Source organism: Peromyscus californicus, unplaced genomic scaffold (genome assembly GCF_007827085.1).
Source record: "Peromyscus californicus insignis strain IS unplaced genomic scaffold, ASM782708v3 Scaffold_15__1_contigs__length_86483966, whole genome shotgun sequence".
Taxonomy (NCBI): domain Eukaryota; kingdom Metazoa; phylum Chordata; class Mammalia; order Rodentia; family Cricetidae; genus Peromyscus; species Peromyscus californicus.
The window spans coordinates 39,712,041-39,731,097 of NW_026294447.1; the positions used below are offsets into that span (position 1 = coordinate 39,712,041).

The following is a 19,057-nucleotide window of genomic DNA, read 5'->3' on the forward strand; positions in this document are numbered from 1 at the left end:
TGTATACAGAGAGTTTTGTCATGATGTGCCTGGGGACGAAGTTATGACAAGTCAATGTGTAGAAAGGCTCACACTGTGACAAAGATTGAAACCATACTCACATTCTTAGGATTCCACATCTGTGTAAAGCCAACATTTTCATTCTGTGTGAAAATGTAGTTCAGAATTGAGTCGTTGTTTCACACACAAGAATCCTCTCCTTCTTATAGACACCCAAAATCAATCATTCCATAATATATCTGTATATTCATAGGAGGGATAGACATGGAGGCTTTCTTTATAAGTCTACTGCAACTATCTTGAAAATCTTTTTTAAATATGTGATCTCTCAACTCCTGAGCTATAAGTTTTAATGCTTACAGTGAAACTCTTGAGACAGGCTCCCTCTTCAACTCTCTCCAATATTATGAGTGGGAAAATTAAATACTTACTGAAATGCAACGTCATTCATTTGAGCTTTGCTATTGGTTCTTTATCTTCTCATGTGGAAGATGAGAGGACTGAGCAGATGCCTTAACTGGTTGCTCAGTCTTCTCTCAGAGTTCAGGCCTCAATTTCAGTTTCCTGAGACTCAAGAAGCAGTTTCTGAAGGAACCACAAACAAAGGGCAATTAATCACTGGTGCTCCTGACAACAGGGACCAGGGCGATAGGATGCACCAAGAATGGGCCACTGATCCAACCCCCACAGCCAGCACATACTAGGCCATCCAGCCTCCACAGCAGCTCAAGGACAAAGCCTGGGATTTGTCCAGGCTTGTCAAAATTGGAAAAGCTGTGGCCTTAATCAACCCCTGACTAGCCCTAGCCACTTAGAACATACTAATATGATTGCCACTTGCTTACGCCAATCCTATCTAAAATGACCTAACTGTTCTAGGAATTCCCCTTAGCTGTGCTTAAAAGGGGCCCATACGTCCCTCTTAGGGGTCTTTGCCATTTTGCCTTTGTGTGGTTTGGCAGGCCCCAGCATGCTGGACTAAAAATGTTCTTGTTGATTGCATATGTGGATGGTGGTCTTTTGTGACAGTTCTCCAGGACCCTAACAGAAGACATGTCTTCTAGAAGGAGAACCTGCTCCCAAAGTAGGTGGGGCTTGTACCTAACTTACCTGAGTATATCCTTCAGCTTCTCCAGCTCCACCTCCATCCAATAGCTTAGAAACATATGCCTTCATCTCAACAGAGCTTTCCACAATGAACTCTGACCTGTGAAACTCCATCACACAGTACTTTTTGTAAGCATTATATTTTTACATCTAGATGGGCTATTAGGACATGCTGGGATAAAAATTATTGCATAAGAATATGTCAATTTAAATCAAATTACTATATTATTTGTTCTCCAAGGCAAATATAACTGAAACACATTATTAACATTTAGTACAACCATAAATACATAACATGTACTTGTTGAAAATATAAAACTAGTGTAGATAGATAATGAACAATAAAAATGAAACTGTGAACATGACTGTGACTATGAGCATGACTATGAACAATTTATTTTGTGTATTCCATTAGAGGTCAAAACAGTTTTGCATTTAAATAAGAATGACTAACTTATATTGTAAAAAGTGATGTGCTCTCTACATCCAAGTTGTGTTGGCTTCATTTCAAACTGTGGCTTCCGTGGATTTAATATCTATATCTATATCTGTATATAGATATATTTTTTTTATTTACAAAGTGGCAACCCTAAATTTTAGCATGTTCAATTGTCCAAACCAGTGATTTATGGAAACAAAGTGGTGTCCTACTTGTAAGAGTTTTGAAACAGGCAATTTTAAAATAGGTAAATTACTCCACAGAAACCTTAGGACACTCAAATTGCTGATATATTCCTGAAAGCACCACCCATTATCCTGGAATCTGAGTGCCTCAGATGAATCTCATTCTTCAGCTTTTGCACTTAGACAAGCTTTGTTTCCTGCTCTCAATAGTCAGATGTGAAACCAAAACTAGCCTATGTGAATATTACCAAAAGAATTCTTATGCAAGTCATTTGATGTCTTTATAACCAGTCACCTTAGCACTTCCAATATATTTTCAAAAAGTAAAATTTACTGCTAAAACTTTCTTAGTCAAAAGCTCAACCAAATGACAACAAGGGTTTTTCTTTTATTATAATATTGGGATTGTCTTTCTTCCACATTAAAATATTCCAGCTGCGCTTTGTGAAGTTCGGGAAATAATGATTAACATTATTAAACCAGAGACTAAAAATCTTGGTACGGACTGACCCATGGGGACACATTACTACAATTCTGTTTAAAATAAAATAATAAAAGGGGCGTCTCATAGGGGGCAGAAGTTGGCCTCATTTTCAAAATTCATTTGATTTATTAAAGTCACCCAAAGGGGTTCTTTGAAGTGGTTGGAATTGGCTGTCAGAACCAAGCGCTCTCAAGTGTCTTGCCTTTGGGGTTTGCCTACCCGGGTTTCCCAGTCCTTGGTTGAACATTAAAGTTCTCACAGGGATATAATGATGATTATAACTTTAGTAACCTCTTCCAGTAGGGGCTGAGGCCATTTCTAAATTCCTCTTTCTTTATGTCCTTTATGTAGTATCTTTCTCTCAACGCTTCTACACAGGCCACACAAATACATGTGCACACACATGTAAGACATTCACATGCTCTTGTCTACTTCCCTCAGTGTAGATAAGGTGTAATGTATTGTCTCTTAAATTAGTCTCCATAAAACTGACACCATCTCCTTATGCATAATGCATCCTGATCATTGATGTTTATAGACACTGATGCTGATGATGTCTTCTTTGGAGCAGAGCAAAGTTTTGACATTATTACTAAAAGGAACATCAGTTATTCTTTCACTCACTAGGATGATTTGAACATCCTGTTGTAAACCACGTACTCTGTCAGTTTAAAAAGAAACAAAAACAAAAACAAAAACAACAAGACTACTCATGAAATAATGTTACCTATTGTCTCCTGGTACATCTTATGAAACACACCTTCTCAGACAAGTCTCCAGAAACACAGCTTGGGAGCTACTACATTTTATTCCAATTCCTGTCACTACAGGCTTCACTACACTCACACACACACACAATACACACACACACACACACACACACACACACACACACACATGCACGCACACTACACACCTTACACCTAACATTCAGAAGTCCTGTGATGTGTTTCACCCCTACTGGAAAAGCATGAAACAAAACTCAGTTCCTTTCTCCCACCCCAAATTGGTTTTTGTCTTGCCGACCTCTGTACCTAACCCAGCTCTTTGTTCTGTTCTTCTATTTTCCCTAAATGCAACTTACTTTAAGCATGTGTTAACTTGATTGATATCCCGACCATTCAGGGGTGATAGAAAATATCTGCTTTCTCTGTTAAACATCTCCTTAGGACGTACATCCAGACTGCACGCCCTTTTTATTTTTTTAGAGAAACAAAATCTACATACAACTTTCAAAGAAAAATCTGAATTTGTTTTCAATTTTGGCTGTCACAAAAAGGGGAATCAATTATCCAAATCTAAAACAAACAAATAAAAACCAGCAATATGGATATAATGCTGTGTCCCCTGACTGCTCTGTCTGTGCCTTCTCAGCGTGTGCATCTGGTTGTTCATCTCTTTAAAAAAAAAAAAAAAATCTTTTATTTTTGTTATCTTCTCCCTTCTTGTTTGGAAATTAAATGTTTTTGTATTATATATATCTATATATATATCAATGTATTTCTTTTTAATTGCTAAATCTTATCTTTAGACTTGGTTTTATCCCAAATGATGAGGAAAAAAACGTTATGAATTGTTTTCTGAAGTTTTTTTTCCCCCTCTCTTTCTTTAAATATGGAACAACTTCAACTGCAGAACCCACATCCACATCTTTTAGATAAGCCAGTCTCATTGACAGTAATACAGATCATGGGTGGCTTGTGGAAAGTGGATGATGCCATTTGGAACACACCATTTCTGTATAGAGGAGTCTTTAGCAGCCTAGTACTGCATGGGCTGTCTGCTCAGCCTTGCCTCTCACCACCTCTGTGCATCTCTCAACGCCCAGCTGTAGATGGGGCTGTGTGGCTGCCGGTGAAGTTGTTCAACCGGAATGCATAACTCTAGTCTCCTTAATTTTGCTTTTAATCTTTTGATCTTATTAGTAATATTATTTCATGTACTTTGTCTGTTTGGAGTAGGAGAAAAAAAAAGTTTAAGTGTTTTTATGATTTGACAATCTTATGATGAAACTGTAATGATTTTGGAATAATTGCATGTTGAAGAAGTTGCAGCTTAGGGTGTGTGAGATTGTCAGTGTTAGAGTTCTGTTCTTGATTTCCATAGATGGGCATGTGTAGGCTCATTTGTTTTTGTATATTGCCCATCCCTTCCTTACAGCCAGAAGCTCTAATGCAGCTAGATCACTCCGTGCCGCCCTTACATGGACATGGCGACTCACTTACACACTCACCCCCGTCATCGTCATCTCCTGTGTAGTACACTCGTAGACACGACCCTCCCCTCTCCCGCATCCTCCCTTCCCAGACTCCCCCTTTCTTTAGCATTGTTAAAATTTATGTGCTGTCATCCATTCCCCCAAATTAAGGAACATCTAAAATTTGTCAAAAAAGATAATAAAAAACTAAATATATATCTGAAAACTTACAATGAAGAAATTCATTCAAAACCCTATAGATGCATAGATTTTTTTTAAAGACAAATTATAAAATTTTTTTTTCATTTTCAATCATAGCAATCAGAATTATTTTAAATTTAAAATCAATGCCCTCCTTAGTCCCCCCCCCAAAGTAAAAATTGCTAAAGTGCAGATTTTTTTTCTTTTCATGTTACGTGGTGTGAATGTATGTGTTGTTGCCTCCCTGTATCATCCTCTGTTGTAAATTATTATATTTGAAAAATTAGACATTTTGCTCAAAAGTTTTTTAAGAAATGACAACAACAACAACAACAAAAAGCAAGTTACAAGAATGTGGCAATTCTATTTGTCCGAGAGCATTCTTACACAACTTTCTTTTGTAAATTTTTCTTTCATGCCAAAAAACATGCGGGCAATTTGTTGATGTAAGTTGACTATAAATTAATATGGTATGCTTTTCTGTTATAATTTCAATTATTTTGCCTATGTCGAAATAGTCTCTCTCTCTCTCTCTCTCTCTCTCTCTCTCTCTCTCTCTCTCTCTCTCTCTCTCTCCCTTAACCAAAACAGCTTCTGTATTTTTATTTTCCTTTGCTTTGTGTTCTTATATTGTGAATGCCTTGCTGGTATCCTTTGCTATCCTGCTTGATTTACTTTGGCAATGCCATTGATTTTATTTTTGTACTTTATGATTTTGAAAACTATATTGAGTATTTTATTTTACTTGGGCCTTTTTGCTTAATTTTCACTGTTCTGATTTGTGCTGAATTGCATCCAATAACCAATAGGAATTCTACTGTTAGTTAAAGAAGATAGATACCTAGTCCTTACTCACCTAAAGAAGTCTAGTCTCTGCCTGAACTTAGTTTTAACCACTAACTTTAAAGTCTTTCCAGGATTGGTTATTCTAAATTGGGGTGTTAAAATTGGCTACAGCCTATGGGAGGCCTATACCCCAGAAGAAGAAAAAAAAAAAAAACTGACTTGAGTTAGTTCCAACTCAAGTTGGTAATTCATCCTTAATTTAATTCCTTAGACAATATTCAGAGAAATCAGTCCTTTATTTTATTTTCTTTCAGCGAAGGGGAAATAAGGTACTCTCAAGTGACTATGGTAGAATGGTTCTCCAGGATTACACTATCATCTTCACCGCAGGCTACAAAATCAATTTTTCTCATCAAGAATCCCAGGTGTTTACAATGTTCTGCTATGATATTGATGCCTTCTAAAGTATACAACCAACTCCTGGCCAAAACACATTGCATCATGCACACATAGAGAGAAGGCTCAAGCATCCCCTCTCCCTTCTCCTCTCCTCTTTACCTTTCCTCTCCTTTGTCTCCTTTCCCACTCCCCCGCCCCCTTCGTATTCATCACGAAGGATTTAAACAGGTAAGCTTCCTAGGGAGCTTATGATTGTTTCAGGAAGACACAGGGTGGTTTTCATATTTCAGCTATTATTTAGAAAGGATGTGGGTAAGTATCACTGTTGTGTGACTCTGGAGTGAGAAAATGCCTCAACCTTGGGGTTGTTTTGGACCAGTGCAACAACTGCACCCCAGAAGTGCAGAGCTGGTGAGAAGCACCACTCAATCTTTGTAATGAAGAAGTCACTTGTTGCAACTTTAATCCTAGATATGAGTGTTATCTGGAACTGCTATAAGAAATATCAAACTGAGTGGTGAACAAAAGATGTATTTCCAGTCTGGCAACTTCAATGAATGGGCTCTTTTCACCTCAGTTTAAGTGATTTTGTGCTGCTTGACATGTTGAATAGTATTTCAGGTTTAAAAACTAGAATTTCCTAAAAGGGGTGTTAATATACCAAATTATATTAAAAGCTTTTACTTTGTTGAAGAAGCAAGCCATCCATTTTTTTAGAGGCTAATCATTTATTTCCAAATACAAGGTCTTCAAATTATTATGAATGTTTCTATAATGTCTGCATTTAAAATTTCCTGTAGAACCCCATGTAGTTATATCTCTGAATATAAAACCACTGCATTAAAAATGACAGAGAAACTGATCTACGATTGGAGTGTTTATAGATCAAAGATATTAACAAAACTAGTAGAAGCCTTTCTGAGTGGCAGTAGTCACTATAGTAAATACTCAGTGTGTGGTGGCTTGTAGTAGGCTCTGTTATTATTCCCATTTTCATTGGAGTTGAAGAAAGGAAACCAAGTCATGTGGCTCATGAGTGTAGTTCCAATGCTAGCAAGAGTCTAGGCAGACTGACTTCAAAATAAAAGCTCTTAAGTAATAAGCAAATGAAAACTTCACCAGCCATTCCCTTGTTTACTATGCATAATTATATCAAACAACTGTAGCTTATCTTTCTTGGGCATATGTAAAAGTGAAAAAGAAGAAGAAAAGGAAGAAGGAGGAGGAGGAGGCGGAGGAGGAGGAGGAGGAGGAGGAGGAGGAGGAGGAGGAGGAGGAGGAGAAGGAAAGAATTAAACTCTTTCCAGATAAACCATTTGCTATTTTTTAGAGGTGGGATTACTTAAAGAATTTCATCATGTTAAATATAAATCATGCTCCGTTGAGACACTGGAGTTTTAATGATATTTTCTCCACCAAATACTGGTTATGTTTTTCCAGATACATTTTTTGTTTATTTGTTTGTTTTGGGTTATTTTTGTCTGAAGATCATCAATGTAGAGCCATTTAATGGTTAAAAGCTTCAGCATCTCTGTGTGTTGAAGTATTCACTCCTATGACATGAAATATGTAAATGAGTGTCTTTATGTAGGGAGTGAATTAGAATAATGCAAATCAGAGATAAAGCAAAGAGCCCAAACAGACATAACAGAATTCCAGCAATTGGAGCATGGAGTCCTCTCTAGAGACTCTCTGCTTAGCATCATTGTTTTTGTATTTTTGTGACCTCTCAGAGTCAGTTGTCTCCAGAGACACAAAGGCTGGAGCCACATTGAAACTTCATGTTGTTGTTTTTTTTCTTTCTTGGTGACCCACTACATTCACCATCACTGACAACATCCTCACAGTTCAGAAGAGTTCTACTGAATTTTTAATACACCCTCTTTTGCGATGGCAGACAGACCCTTTGCTAGATATCAGCCCTAGAGGCATGAATTATATATCTATAAATACACTCATAGAGCAAAAAAGCAGGGCAGCCTTCAGGGCCAAAATAGACCTTTTATATCCCTAGTGAGCTCTCTAGTTTAAGGAAAAGCACAGCTTTGTCAAAAAAAAAAGTGTATATTCCTGATTTTAAAATGCTAACATTAAAGAACACAGATAGTTCTTACTCTAAACCAAAGGAAAGTTCTAGAAATGGCATATAAAACTAGGATTTTGATGTATCCCAGGTTTCATGTCTCTGTCTGTTAGTTTTAGACTCACTGATTGTGTGAACACTTTTCTAAGCTTAGATACACAGTTGATCATTGTTTCGCCTTTGTGACAGAAGGGCGTATTATTAGCTATTCCATCACTCCTAAGAAATACATCTCCTGACCCATCACCTCGTATGAACTGTGCCCTTGGATCAGTTAACATGGAAGATTCGTTCTGGACACCTCTCTGATACCAACATCTGTGTGTATTTAAGTCCCTGGGAGACAGGCTTCTAGGAATACTTGTAAGAGATTATTTTCATTGGGTTGATATAGAAAGGCTGGTTCACGGTGGGTATTATCATTCTCTGGGGCAGGATCTTGGATTATATAAAAAAGAAGAAAGTGAAGTGAACACAAACACTAACTTTTACTGATGACAAATGCAGTGCGTCCAGTTCCCTGAAGCTCCTGCCTGTTGTGGAATCAGGCTTCTGAACCAAGTGCTTTTGCCTGCTGCCATGTGGCTAGCCTATACCTCCAGGATAGGCTATAACCTTGAACTCTGAGCCAAAACCATCACTTCCTCCTCTAAATTGCTTTTGTCAGAATACTTTATCACAGCAACAGGGAAGGAAACAAAGACAGCCCCTTATATAAAAGAGTATAATCAGCCAGGTATGTTAGTATATGACTATTATCCTGGCTGCTTAGAAGGCAGAGGCTTTTGCTTGAGCCCAGAAGTTTGAGAGCAACTTGGGGAACATATCTAGATCCAATGTTCAAAACAAAACAAGAGACATAATTTGCATAGAGCCCATTCATAGCTTCCTTGGTCTTTGAATCTTTTCTGGATTTGTTCTAATAGCAAATGCAATGTTCATTCTGTGCAAAGAATTGTTAGACACTTCTTGGGGGGTGCATTTTCTATCTGCAGTCACTTGAATCCTTGACTTAGGAGCCCATAAATACAGAGGACTGAGTATACACTATATTCATCTCAATTCCTAAAGACAAAATTTCATATTAAAATTGATTGCAAAGCTAGAGAGATGGGTCAGTTCTTATAAGTTCTTGCTGTGTGACGATTAGGAGCCAAGTTCAGATGCCAAAACTTTATACAAACTGGATAAGGTCCCATGCGTGTGCCTATAACGGCAGCACTATGGAGAGCTGAGACAGGAGGATCTCTGGGGCTTGGTGGCTGTCAGCCTAGTAGGGAAACATGAGCTCCAGTTTCAGGGAAATTATTTCTCCTCAGAGAAATAATCCCAGACAGTTATAGAGGACAACTGTACTTATGTACAGATGCTCATACCCCTGCGCATACATGAATATATACTACCCATGACAATTACACACACATACTCCCATACACTAAATAAATATGTTATTAAGTAAGTAATTGTATACCCACCTCATTATATACTCAATTATATACCCAACTCATGTATCTAGTCCAGGTAGTTCTCATGTCCGCAGTTACTTGAAGGTTTTCTCCTATTCTGTTATAATTCCCAATTGTAACAATGGTCCTCCCATGCCAAGCAGGTTTATTTCTAACTCCAGGCAGTCTTCTAATTCCTGGCAAGGCCAAGAGAGAAGACTGTAAAAGCTTCTACAATCTGAAGTGAATAGAAATCAGAATATTGGCTTCAAATTTTCCTGGCAGAGGGCATCCTTTCTAATGTCTTATCATGACCATCAGGATTAGCAACAAAAACAATGGTTGGATGGTTTTGAAAAGTTTTCGTTATCTTACTTGGATGCAATACCCATCCTTTTATTTTAAAAAGAAATTGCCCTCCCTTCACCAGCCTGTTAGAAACTATAAGTTAGCAAGCCTTAGAACCTTCTGTCTGTACCACTCTGGGAAAAGGTGGATTTTGACTTGATTTTGAAATCCTAGATGCTTGCTGGGCTGTTGAATGAGAGAACAGCAAAGGGGAATGGATTGGTTCAACTGCAAAGTGAACAGGTTTTGTGGATTTTAAACAACACTGTGAAACTTTAGCAAGGGTTAAAGAGAAAACAAACAAGTCAAATTTAAGTCCCAGGTAGGTGTGACAGATGGTTCAGTAAAATAACAAATGAATGCTCTCTTGTAATCATGAAGATGGAGATCTTGATCTCACATGAAGGGCCAGGAATTTGCATTTATACTTAAATGAATTGCTTCCCAACAAGTCAGATATTCTTCCTCCTCAATCCAGTTTCCTCCTTTACTTGAGAGGTATAATTCTGTTACAGACATAAGGAACATAGTACTCAGTCTTTAGGTTGGTAATTAAGCCATACACTGAAACTCTGTTCTAGTTAACTGGGACAGGGAACCAAAGGCTCTCCATGTGGCAGTAGGTCCACAAGCCTGACCCCAAAACCCACAAAAGTACAAAGCTGGTGTCTTGCATTGCCATCTTTGTACTGCCGAAAGTGGAGATTGGACAGGAGAATCAATCACCTGGAAGCTGGAGGACCAACAAACCTAGAGTACACACACAGCAACAACCACACAAAAAAAGGAAGAAACTCTGCCTTAAAAATGCAGAAATCAGCCGGGCGGTGGTGGCGCACGCCTTTAATCCCAGCACTCGGGAGGCAGAGCCAGGCGGATCTCTGTGAGTTCAAGGCCAGCCTGGTCTACAGAGTGAGATCCAGGAAAAGGCGCAAAGCTACACAGAGAAACCCTGTCTCGAAAAACAAAACAAACAAAAAAAAAATGCAGAAATCCAGAACAATTTCTAAAAATTTTTCCTCTAACTGCAACACACAGGCTGTGGTATACGTATGCCTACATTCTCACATACACACACACACACACACACACACACACACACACACACACACACACAGAGACAGAGAGACAGAGAGAGAGAGAGAGAGAGAGAGAGAGAGAGAGAGAGAGAGAGAGAGAGAGAACAAATTCACAAAACCCTGTCTCATTCTCCTCTGGAAAGTAAAGTTACCCTTCTTTCCCTTGCTTGTGAGCCTTCATCCAAACACTGCTCCCTGCCCAGATTACCTTGACTGAAGCACACACCCCTCTCCTCACTACTAGCAATATAAGAAAAACAGTTCGCGCAGGATTAGTTCTTTGGGCTAGCTTACCTTTAGGGAATTGCGCTCCAAATTCCATTTATAAAAACTAGCAAAAGTGTGTAAATTATGTATTAACTAAGTCGCAAGGTATATGAATTATATATGTTCACAATGTAAAAAAAAAAAAAAAAAAAAAATAGGCATGCTGGTCCAGCAAAGCAAACCCAGAGCTCTGAAAACCCTGCAAAGATCATTTTGCTCAATCAGTTCAAACTCTGGCCATTACAATAGAAACTCGGGCTGAGTCTCCAGACCACAGACCATCTTGAGGTTCTTGAGGAAGATGCTTGCTTTACATCTTTCCCTTCATAAAATAACATCTGTTCAGGTGAGAAATAGTCATAGAGCTTTCTGTTGTCCTTCCCCTTCTGAGTGCTTCTCAGAACTCATATGAGCATCTCCCTGACCAACTGTCCTCTTTTGGGTAACACAATTTTGGGTTAGGTAGGAAGGCAGCCATGGCTTTTGCTGTGTTTGCTACCATGTCTCCTTTTTAACATACCTGGAACCTGGATGGCATAAATGCAGTATTTCTGAAACACAGTTGGTGTTTAAAGATACGTGGTGTGGGATGCTGGATGAAAGAGTTCTAGGAATGGATCTGTATAGGAAGAATCTTGGCAGACTGTACACTTGAAGGTTTGATTCTCTGGAATGTCCCTAGAACCGTGCAGTATTGAATCTGCTGCAAATCCCAGCCTGGCTTTGTCACTGATAGAGGAGGTTACTTGAACAATGGACGTATTTATTAGCAGGTGCTCAAATACTAGCCATCCTATCTCGGGGAAAATACCAACAGCAGCACATACAAGAGCATTAAATCCAGTTCAGAAAGAGCCTTTGACAGTATTGTGCCATTGTCTCTACTTCCTAACTGGAGAGGGAAATTATGTCATTCCTGTCAGCCATTTTTGTTAGATCACAGATACTGCTCCTGTTGAGGGGAAACAGACATACCACATATCCTACCTATTACCTTCCCTAACCTTCTAAATCCAGATACCACTCACTCTTAAGCCCAAAGACTCTACCTCAGCTCACAGCCTCTCCTCTAAAGTAGATAAAAATAGAGAATCTCTTGCTCTATGGGTTGCTTATGGTTGAATGTCCTGTTTCAGCTTCTCCCCATCCAAGAAACCAGAGTTACTAAAAGATATTCCACCTGAAACCTGTCTCATCCTGTCTCTCTCCAGGATTTGAAAAGAATCTATGGTTGAAAAACAATGTTAAGTTGTGGCTAAAATATATTTTCCCAGAATAAATGCAGTGAGGGGATGTGAGCTGTGACTTCCTGAGAGATTCATCCTCTCCAATTCAAAAGAGATGCTAAAGAGACTTTGCTTTGTTGACATAGAAGGAAAACGTCAGCCTTACAGTAAAATGAACAACTTCCTTGGCAGAATATTTGTTGCATCTGTGATCTACAAGACACTGTGTTTTTGTGACCAGTGTTTAATAATGATGTAATAATAAAGCTCTCCCAGTAAACTAGAAAATTTTTGTCCCTCTAGTAAAGAATCAACGATTTCAACGCTCACTTTGCTAAGTCAACTTTTCTCAACCCAAACTTAAGTTTCCAGCCAGTCATGGATATCTAGGTTAAGTATTTTTAAAATGGAGCTTCCAGCTCAGCATACATTTCATATAACATAAAAGCCTTGGGTAGACACATCTTATGCTAATGCAAGGCAAGTTGCCATTTTAAGGGTCAAGGGAATTTTCTAGGGAATCATAGTCAAAATGTGTCTGTCAGATGAGCATGTAAACCTGCTGTTTGTCCTTCCCTTAGCTGATGGGAAACTTTTTGAGCTCTTTAACCTTGAGAACTTTGTCTCAGTAATATGGAAACAGGTGGTTTTCGTGCTCAGGAAAGATAGTACGTAGAAATCATGAAAGCATTAAAGAAATGTTGCAAGCGTGTTGGTTGATACACCCATAAATAAAACTCACTGTATATGTGTATGCACCCACACATGAAGTCTGGGTAGTATTTCGAAGAACGTAATTAACTGGAAGTCATCTCACCAGCAGATCCTGGAACCAGCCTGTTTGAATTTTGCCACAACAAATCACTTGAGAGTATCTTTAAAACTAAGACGCTTATTTAAAGGTTCCAAATTTGGGGTGTGCAGAGGCGTATAACTGATTTTATATCAGTCTGGAATAATAAGGCAATAGCCAGAAAATACCCATATGCAGATCCAGGTCATTTTATAGAAATTTCAGAGGCATCACCTCTACCCTGCATTCATTAGAGTGGCTATGAACTGTGCTTATGCTTGTACTAATTATGTCTTTCTTTTTCTTTTCAATCCCAGGAGGTGAATTAGTTATTCCTCTTCTGGTAGAAGACCCTTTAGCTACCCCTCCTATCGCTACACGTGTACCCTCCATTACACTCCCCCCTACCGTCCGCCCCCTCCTCACCATTATTGAGACCACCAAAGATTCCCTGTCCATGACCTCTGAGGCGGGGTTACCTTGCTTGTCGGACCAAGGCAGCGATGGTTGTGATGATGATGGCTTGGTGATATCTGGGTATGGCTCAGGGGAAACCTTTGACTCTAACCTGCCCCCTACTGATGATGAAGATTTTTACACCACCTTCTCCTTGGTAACAGATAAGAGTCTTTCCACTTCAATCTTCGAAGGTGGCTACAAAGCACATGCGCCCAAGTGGGAATCCAAGGACTTTAGACCTAACAAAGTCTCGGAAACTAGTAGAACTACAACCACATCTTTGTCCCCTGAGCTGATCCGCTTCACAGCGTCCTCCTCGTCTGGGATGGTGCCCAAATTGCCAGCTGGCAAAATGAATAACCGTGATCTCAAACCCCAGCCTGATATAGTCTTGCTTCCGTTGCCCACTGCCTATGAGCTAGACAGCACCAAACTGAAGAGCCCACTAATTACTTCCCCCATGTTCCGTAATGTGCCCACAGCAAACCCCACGGAGCCAGGAATCAGACGGGTTCCGGGGGCCTCAGAGGTGATCCGGGAGTCCAGCAGTACAACAGGGATGGTCGTCGGCATTGTGGCTGCTGCCGCCCTCTGCATCTTGATCCTCCTGTATGCCATGTACAAGTACAGGAACAGGGACGAGGGGTCCTATCAAGTGGATGAGACGAGGAACTACATCAGCAACTCGGCCCAGAGCAACGGCACGCTCATGAAGGAGAAGCAAGCCAGCTCCAAGAGCGGCCATAAGAAACAGAAAAACAAGGACAAGGAGTATTATGTGTAAACATAACACCTATCGTATGTGAATTTAAAACAATTATTTATATACACACACCCGAGTACTTTGAGAAGGAGATTTAACTTGATGGATGTGTTCTGTAAGACGGGGTATACCACGACTATGGTGGGGAAAGCCATTTTTAAAAGGACACATACGATGGTGTATCTCTCTATAAAGTTCAGCCATGCTGCAAGGTTGCAGCCATGGCCCGGAGACAGAAAGTTCTCTCTGCCCTGCTGTATAATAAAGCACACATTTAGCACCCTGGAGCAAGCCCATGACTCCACGCGGCTTTGGAAGCTTCCTTCTCTCCAGGACCTTTTGAAAGGGGTAGAAGACTATGTGGCTTACTTGTTCCATAGCTGCAAGTGAGTCTGTAATGATGTTTGTGAATCTTAACTGTAACAATGTTGGGTTATTTTTTGTTTGTTTGTTTAATTATGTAAAAAGAAAACACAAAAAAAAATGAGAAAAGAAAAATGCTTTAAAAAAATCAAAAACAAGACAATACAAAAAACCCAGAAATACCTTTGTCTAGTTCTGGCCAGTGTGAGTGTAACTTTTCAAGATCTGAGGGGAAAATGGCTTTTGGGTTTTCATTTATTTTTTTGACAATGACTGCACATAAGAAGAAGAGAAAAAAAAAATACTCAGAAAACAAAATGTATGAGACTCTTGCCATATGAACTCAAAAGCTACCATGGCATTCACTCCACGTAGCAGGTTGTGGTATCTCTAGAATCTATTGTTTGTTTCCTAATGCTTTGATGAACCCATGTGGTGGATGATAATCTATTTGAGAAGTGGGTCCCCAAGATCTAATTCCAATGTGTGCCACTCAAACCTAGAATGGATGGGTTTGGGGCTGGTTTTCTCAGAGCTATTGGTTTCACTTAACAAATATTGTCCCTGTCCATCAACCCAAATTGTGTGAAAGGGGAAAGATAAGCCCCACAAATTGTAGTAGAGCCTTTCTAAGGGAAGGGCAGGGGGGTGGACTGGATCTGTAATTGATAGAAATGCATGCAAATAAAGAAAAAAATAGAAAAGACAATACTAAGGTCTATTTCAACAGACTGCAAGGGAGTTCCCAACTTGTAACACAACCACAAATGCTCACACAAGCCTTGTCATGGCTAAGTGTGAAAATCCTAGTTCTTTCCCCACCCCCAACATGCTAATGGTTTTCATAGTGGTTTAATTTTGTAGCCTGGTGTGAATAAATCTCTTTCCATCTCCCCATGTCTCCCTTCACCCATCTTTTTTAAAAACAGATAAATAAATGAATAAAGCTGCTGTGACACACACAAAAAGGAATTTAATAGTATAATATATATAAATAAATATATATATACAGATATATTTATCATGGTATGTTTGATGGGATGACTGACACAGAAATCTGTTAAAGTCTTGAAGTGGAATGAGAATGTTATTTTAAAAGAAAAATAACAAAACAACAAAAAAGTAAACCTTAAAATGTGAAGAAAGTGTGAGTTTTCGTTTTTGTCACAGTTCACTGTGTCAAAGAGAATTTAAACAACAACAACAAAAACTTCTCAGATTTTGTTTACATATTTTACTACATTTTTGCTGGTATAATTCCTTAAGTCACGTATGTATATACCGCTTTAAGAACTGTTATTTCCTTTCTCTCTGTTCGTTTGCTTTGTATCCCATTCTGTCTCCTTTTTATAAAGAGGAAACAATGTACAGAGTAATAATAAACTGGTTTTGTGGTCATAGCCATTCAAAAAGCGAGAAGATAAAAGAAGACACATATTCTCATAAAGGTGAAGTGTGTCCTCTGGAGGGGCAGACATATACAATTTCTTTTGTACAGATGAAAACCAATCAGCTGTTTAGATTTAGAAATCTACTCTTGCTGGTCTTTGTAAGTTGCATGAATATTTGACTTTGAAAAAAAAATCTTAACGACACGGGGCAGAAGGCACAGTCTAAAACAATGGTAGCCTTTACTGATGTGTATGGAAAGAGATGTTCCTCCTTATCTGAGATTTCAATGTGTTAAGAGTTCTCATTTTGTTTTGTTGTCATTAAAAAGATAGGACTATAAAAAGATGTCAAAGCACGATTGTAGATCAATGACCCAGCCTATATGAAGTTGATTATATCTCGATGTTTGTGACGGATTGCTGTTCTTGGAGTCTTGAGGTCTTATCAACTGATCTCCTGCTTTCTTTCTTTCTTTATATATTTTTAAAAACCTGAGTAAATACTCATCTGTTATGTTCCTTTTAGTGTACGTTTCTATTTGGACAATTTTATGGGAACTTGTGCATTCTGTATGTAAGCTTTCATCGTTTTCCTGTTGTTTTCCTTGCAGACCCTAAAGGAATTTCTTTCACGATGTTGTGATGTTCCTGCTTTTTCTTTTTCCTTTTCACTTTTATTTCCCATTTGCTTTTTCGTTCAAGGATATGCTTAGCAATAAAATGTTCTTCCCAAAAACCTTGTGTTATGATGCAATTTCATTTTCTTAGCTTTGGTAAAAGATCTTGCACACAGCTAAATAGGTCCTTTTTTATTAATCATCAAGCAAGCTAGAACCGCTTTCATGTGTTCTGACCACTTACTAGTTACAGAATGACCCAAGGGGTGTATGTATGAGATACGTTATCTTCACTCTACCTGAGAACTTTGTGTTTAGATTACTATAATGGACAAAGAGGTGGAGAAGCTGTGTTCCAGAAGGTAAGATGGCAGAGGCACTGTGTTCCGAAAAAGATTGCTGGATGCTGTGTCATCAAAAATGGTTGGTATCTTTAAGTGTTTTCCATAAGTCAACAAACTTTGAACAGTATTCAAGAATTATATTCAGACATAAACTTAAACAGAAAAGTTCAGATATCTTTCTTTCTAAGCTTCCCACCATAGAGGGAAAAAAAAGCAAAAAACTCACCAAATTCTAAATGAATGAGTTTTTGAATTATTATAGTTTCTTCCTACAGTTTCCATCCATCAGATTCTTCATTTACTCAATATGGCTTGTACTTTTCTCATATGTATGGAGCTCTAGACACAAACTTTACCTGACAACTAGGTTGTCAATGCTATACCCTGCTTTTCACCATGACCTCCAAATTTATGTTAAACAAAATAGTTGTCCTCAATCATGTTTAAGAAGATACCATTATGAGCCTTCAGTATTCATTAGTGTGATAGTTATACTGTTGACTATCTTGAGGATGAGATGAAATCGGGCTTAGCGGTGCCAAATTATATGAAGTCCTTCCTTTATAGTTATTAGCTCAGATAATTTACTTAATAAAGAAATGATTCATCAATGTCCATGATGTGCCAGGTGCTCTGCAGCTTTGATCTATGTAATCTGTTTAATCAACTTTAAAGATGAAGGAACAAAACCACAAATAGCTTAAGGGAAACTTGGCTAATACCTTTAAAACCATGTTAACAGTCACATTGTGCTTGCCTGGAAGTCAATGGACAACACATGGCCTCTAAGTTTAAGTGGAGTTGGTTGGTGTCCCAAATAGACTACTGTGTACACAAGGCTCAATTTCACAGACGCTCTGAGATGTGTCTTCTGTAAAAATAAATAAATAAATAATAAATAAAAGCATTAAAACTCAATGACGTAATTATGCAGTATGTGATATTCAGGTATAAAAAAAAAAATCTAAAATAACATAAAGATCTTTACCTGTGCTCAACATAGAGAAAATTCTTCATATTAGCATCTTTCCTGTTATTATTTAATTATTTGATTATTTGATTATTCTTTATGTCATAATTTCCTTCTCTCCTTGGATATTCTATACCACAAATGATACACAACAAAATAATTTCTTCAGTAATTATCAAATGGCACAGCCAAGTCAGTTCAAGGCTTACTAGGTGTAAATGAGAAGAGCAGTCCCAACTAGCAAACATATCACTGACATTTAGTAACACAGTCTGACTGTCACATTTTAAACAAATGTCTAGATGTCTGGTTTAACAAAGTAAGGAAAATTTGGGGGAAAATGTTAAAGTTAACAATTTGTGGATTAATCTTGCAGTGAAGTTTTCAGACAGAAGGTATTATGTTCCCCTCCCCACCCCCCTCACAGATCCCATGAAGAAATGGCGTTTGCTGGGAACATTGGTCAAAGTGCATTCACAGAAACAATATTCCATTGTCTTTCAATGAGGGAGTTGACATGGAACTGCCCCTTTCAGTGAGCTTAAATTTGTCACTGGGTTTGGGAACAAGGCTTAGTTCCAATTCTGGCCCTCAATCCAGGGCCTACTTTCTGTCAGCTGTGACACTTTGAGTAGTCTCACATCTTCTGGGAAAGTATAAATATACCCACACACCCCTTTGTTTTGCTATAGAGTTAAATGACCTAATGTGGATACAAGTCCTGAGTTCAATTCCTGACCCATAGCCCTTAAATCATAGTGTCTAGTTATTAAAAAAATCAATCCAGTTATTATCACAGAAAAAAAAAAGGATCCAAAACTGTAGCTGAAAGTTTTCCTGTGCCCACCCGGTTCCTGCATCCTCATGGTCCTGCAGCTGCTCAGACCCAAATAAACACACAGAGGCTTGTATTAATTAAAACTGCTCGGCCATTAGCTCAGGACTACCACTGACTAGCTCTTACATTTAAACTCAGCCCATTTCTGTAAATCTATATGTTGCCACGTGTTCTGTGGCTTTACCTGTGTGCCATTACATGCTGCTCCCTGAACAGCAGGCTGGTGTCTCCTGACTCAGCCTTCCTCTTCCCCAAATTCCCCTTGTCTGCTTA

At 38.6% G+C, this 19,057-nt stretch overlaps 1 protein-coding gene across 34 annotated transcripts in view; it reads left to right on the forward strand.

Annotated features, from left to right (window-relative positions):
- Nucleotides 1-17,894, forward strand: part of Nrxn3 (neurexin 3) — a 1,637,399-nt gene extending 1,619,505 nt beyond the window's left edge. For 13 of the 34 annotated variants that reach the window (XM_052738661.1, XM_052738662.1, XM_052738676.1 and 10 more), the window contains one exon: nucleotides 13,981-17,894. In XM_052738661.1, coding sequence (XP_052594621.1) covers nucleotides 13,981-14,282 — 302 coding nt within the window. In that variant the 3' untranslated portion in view covers nucleotides 14,283-17,894. Of the gene's footprint in view, nucleotides 1-4,375; nucleotides 4,646-13,356 lie in introns of those variants that run through there. The other 21 variants (XM_052738645.1, XM_052738654.1, XM_052738651.1 and 18 more) reach the window with 3 other exon arrangements.
- The last annotated feature ends 1,163 nt before the right edge of the window (nucleotides 17,895-19,057 follow it).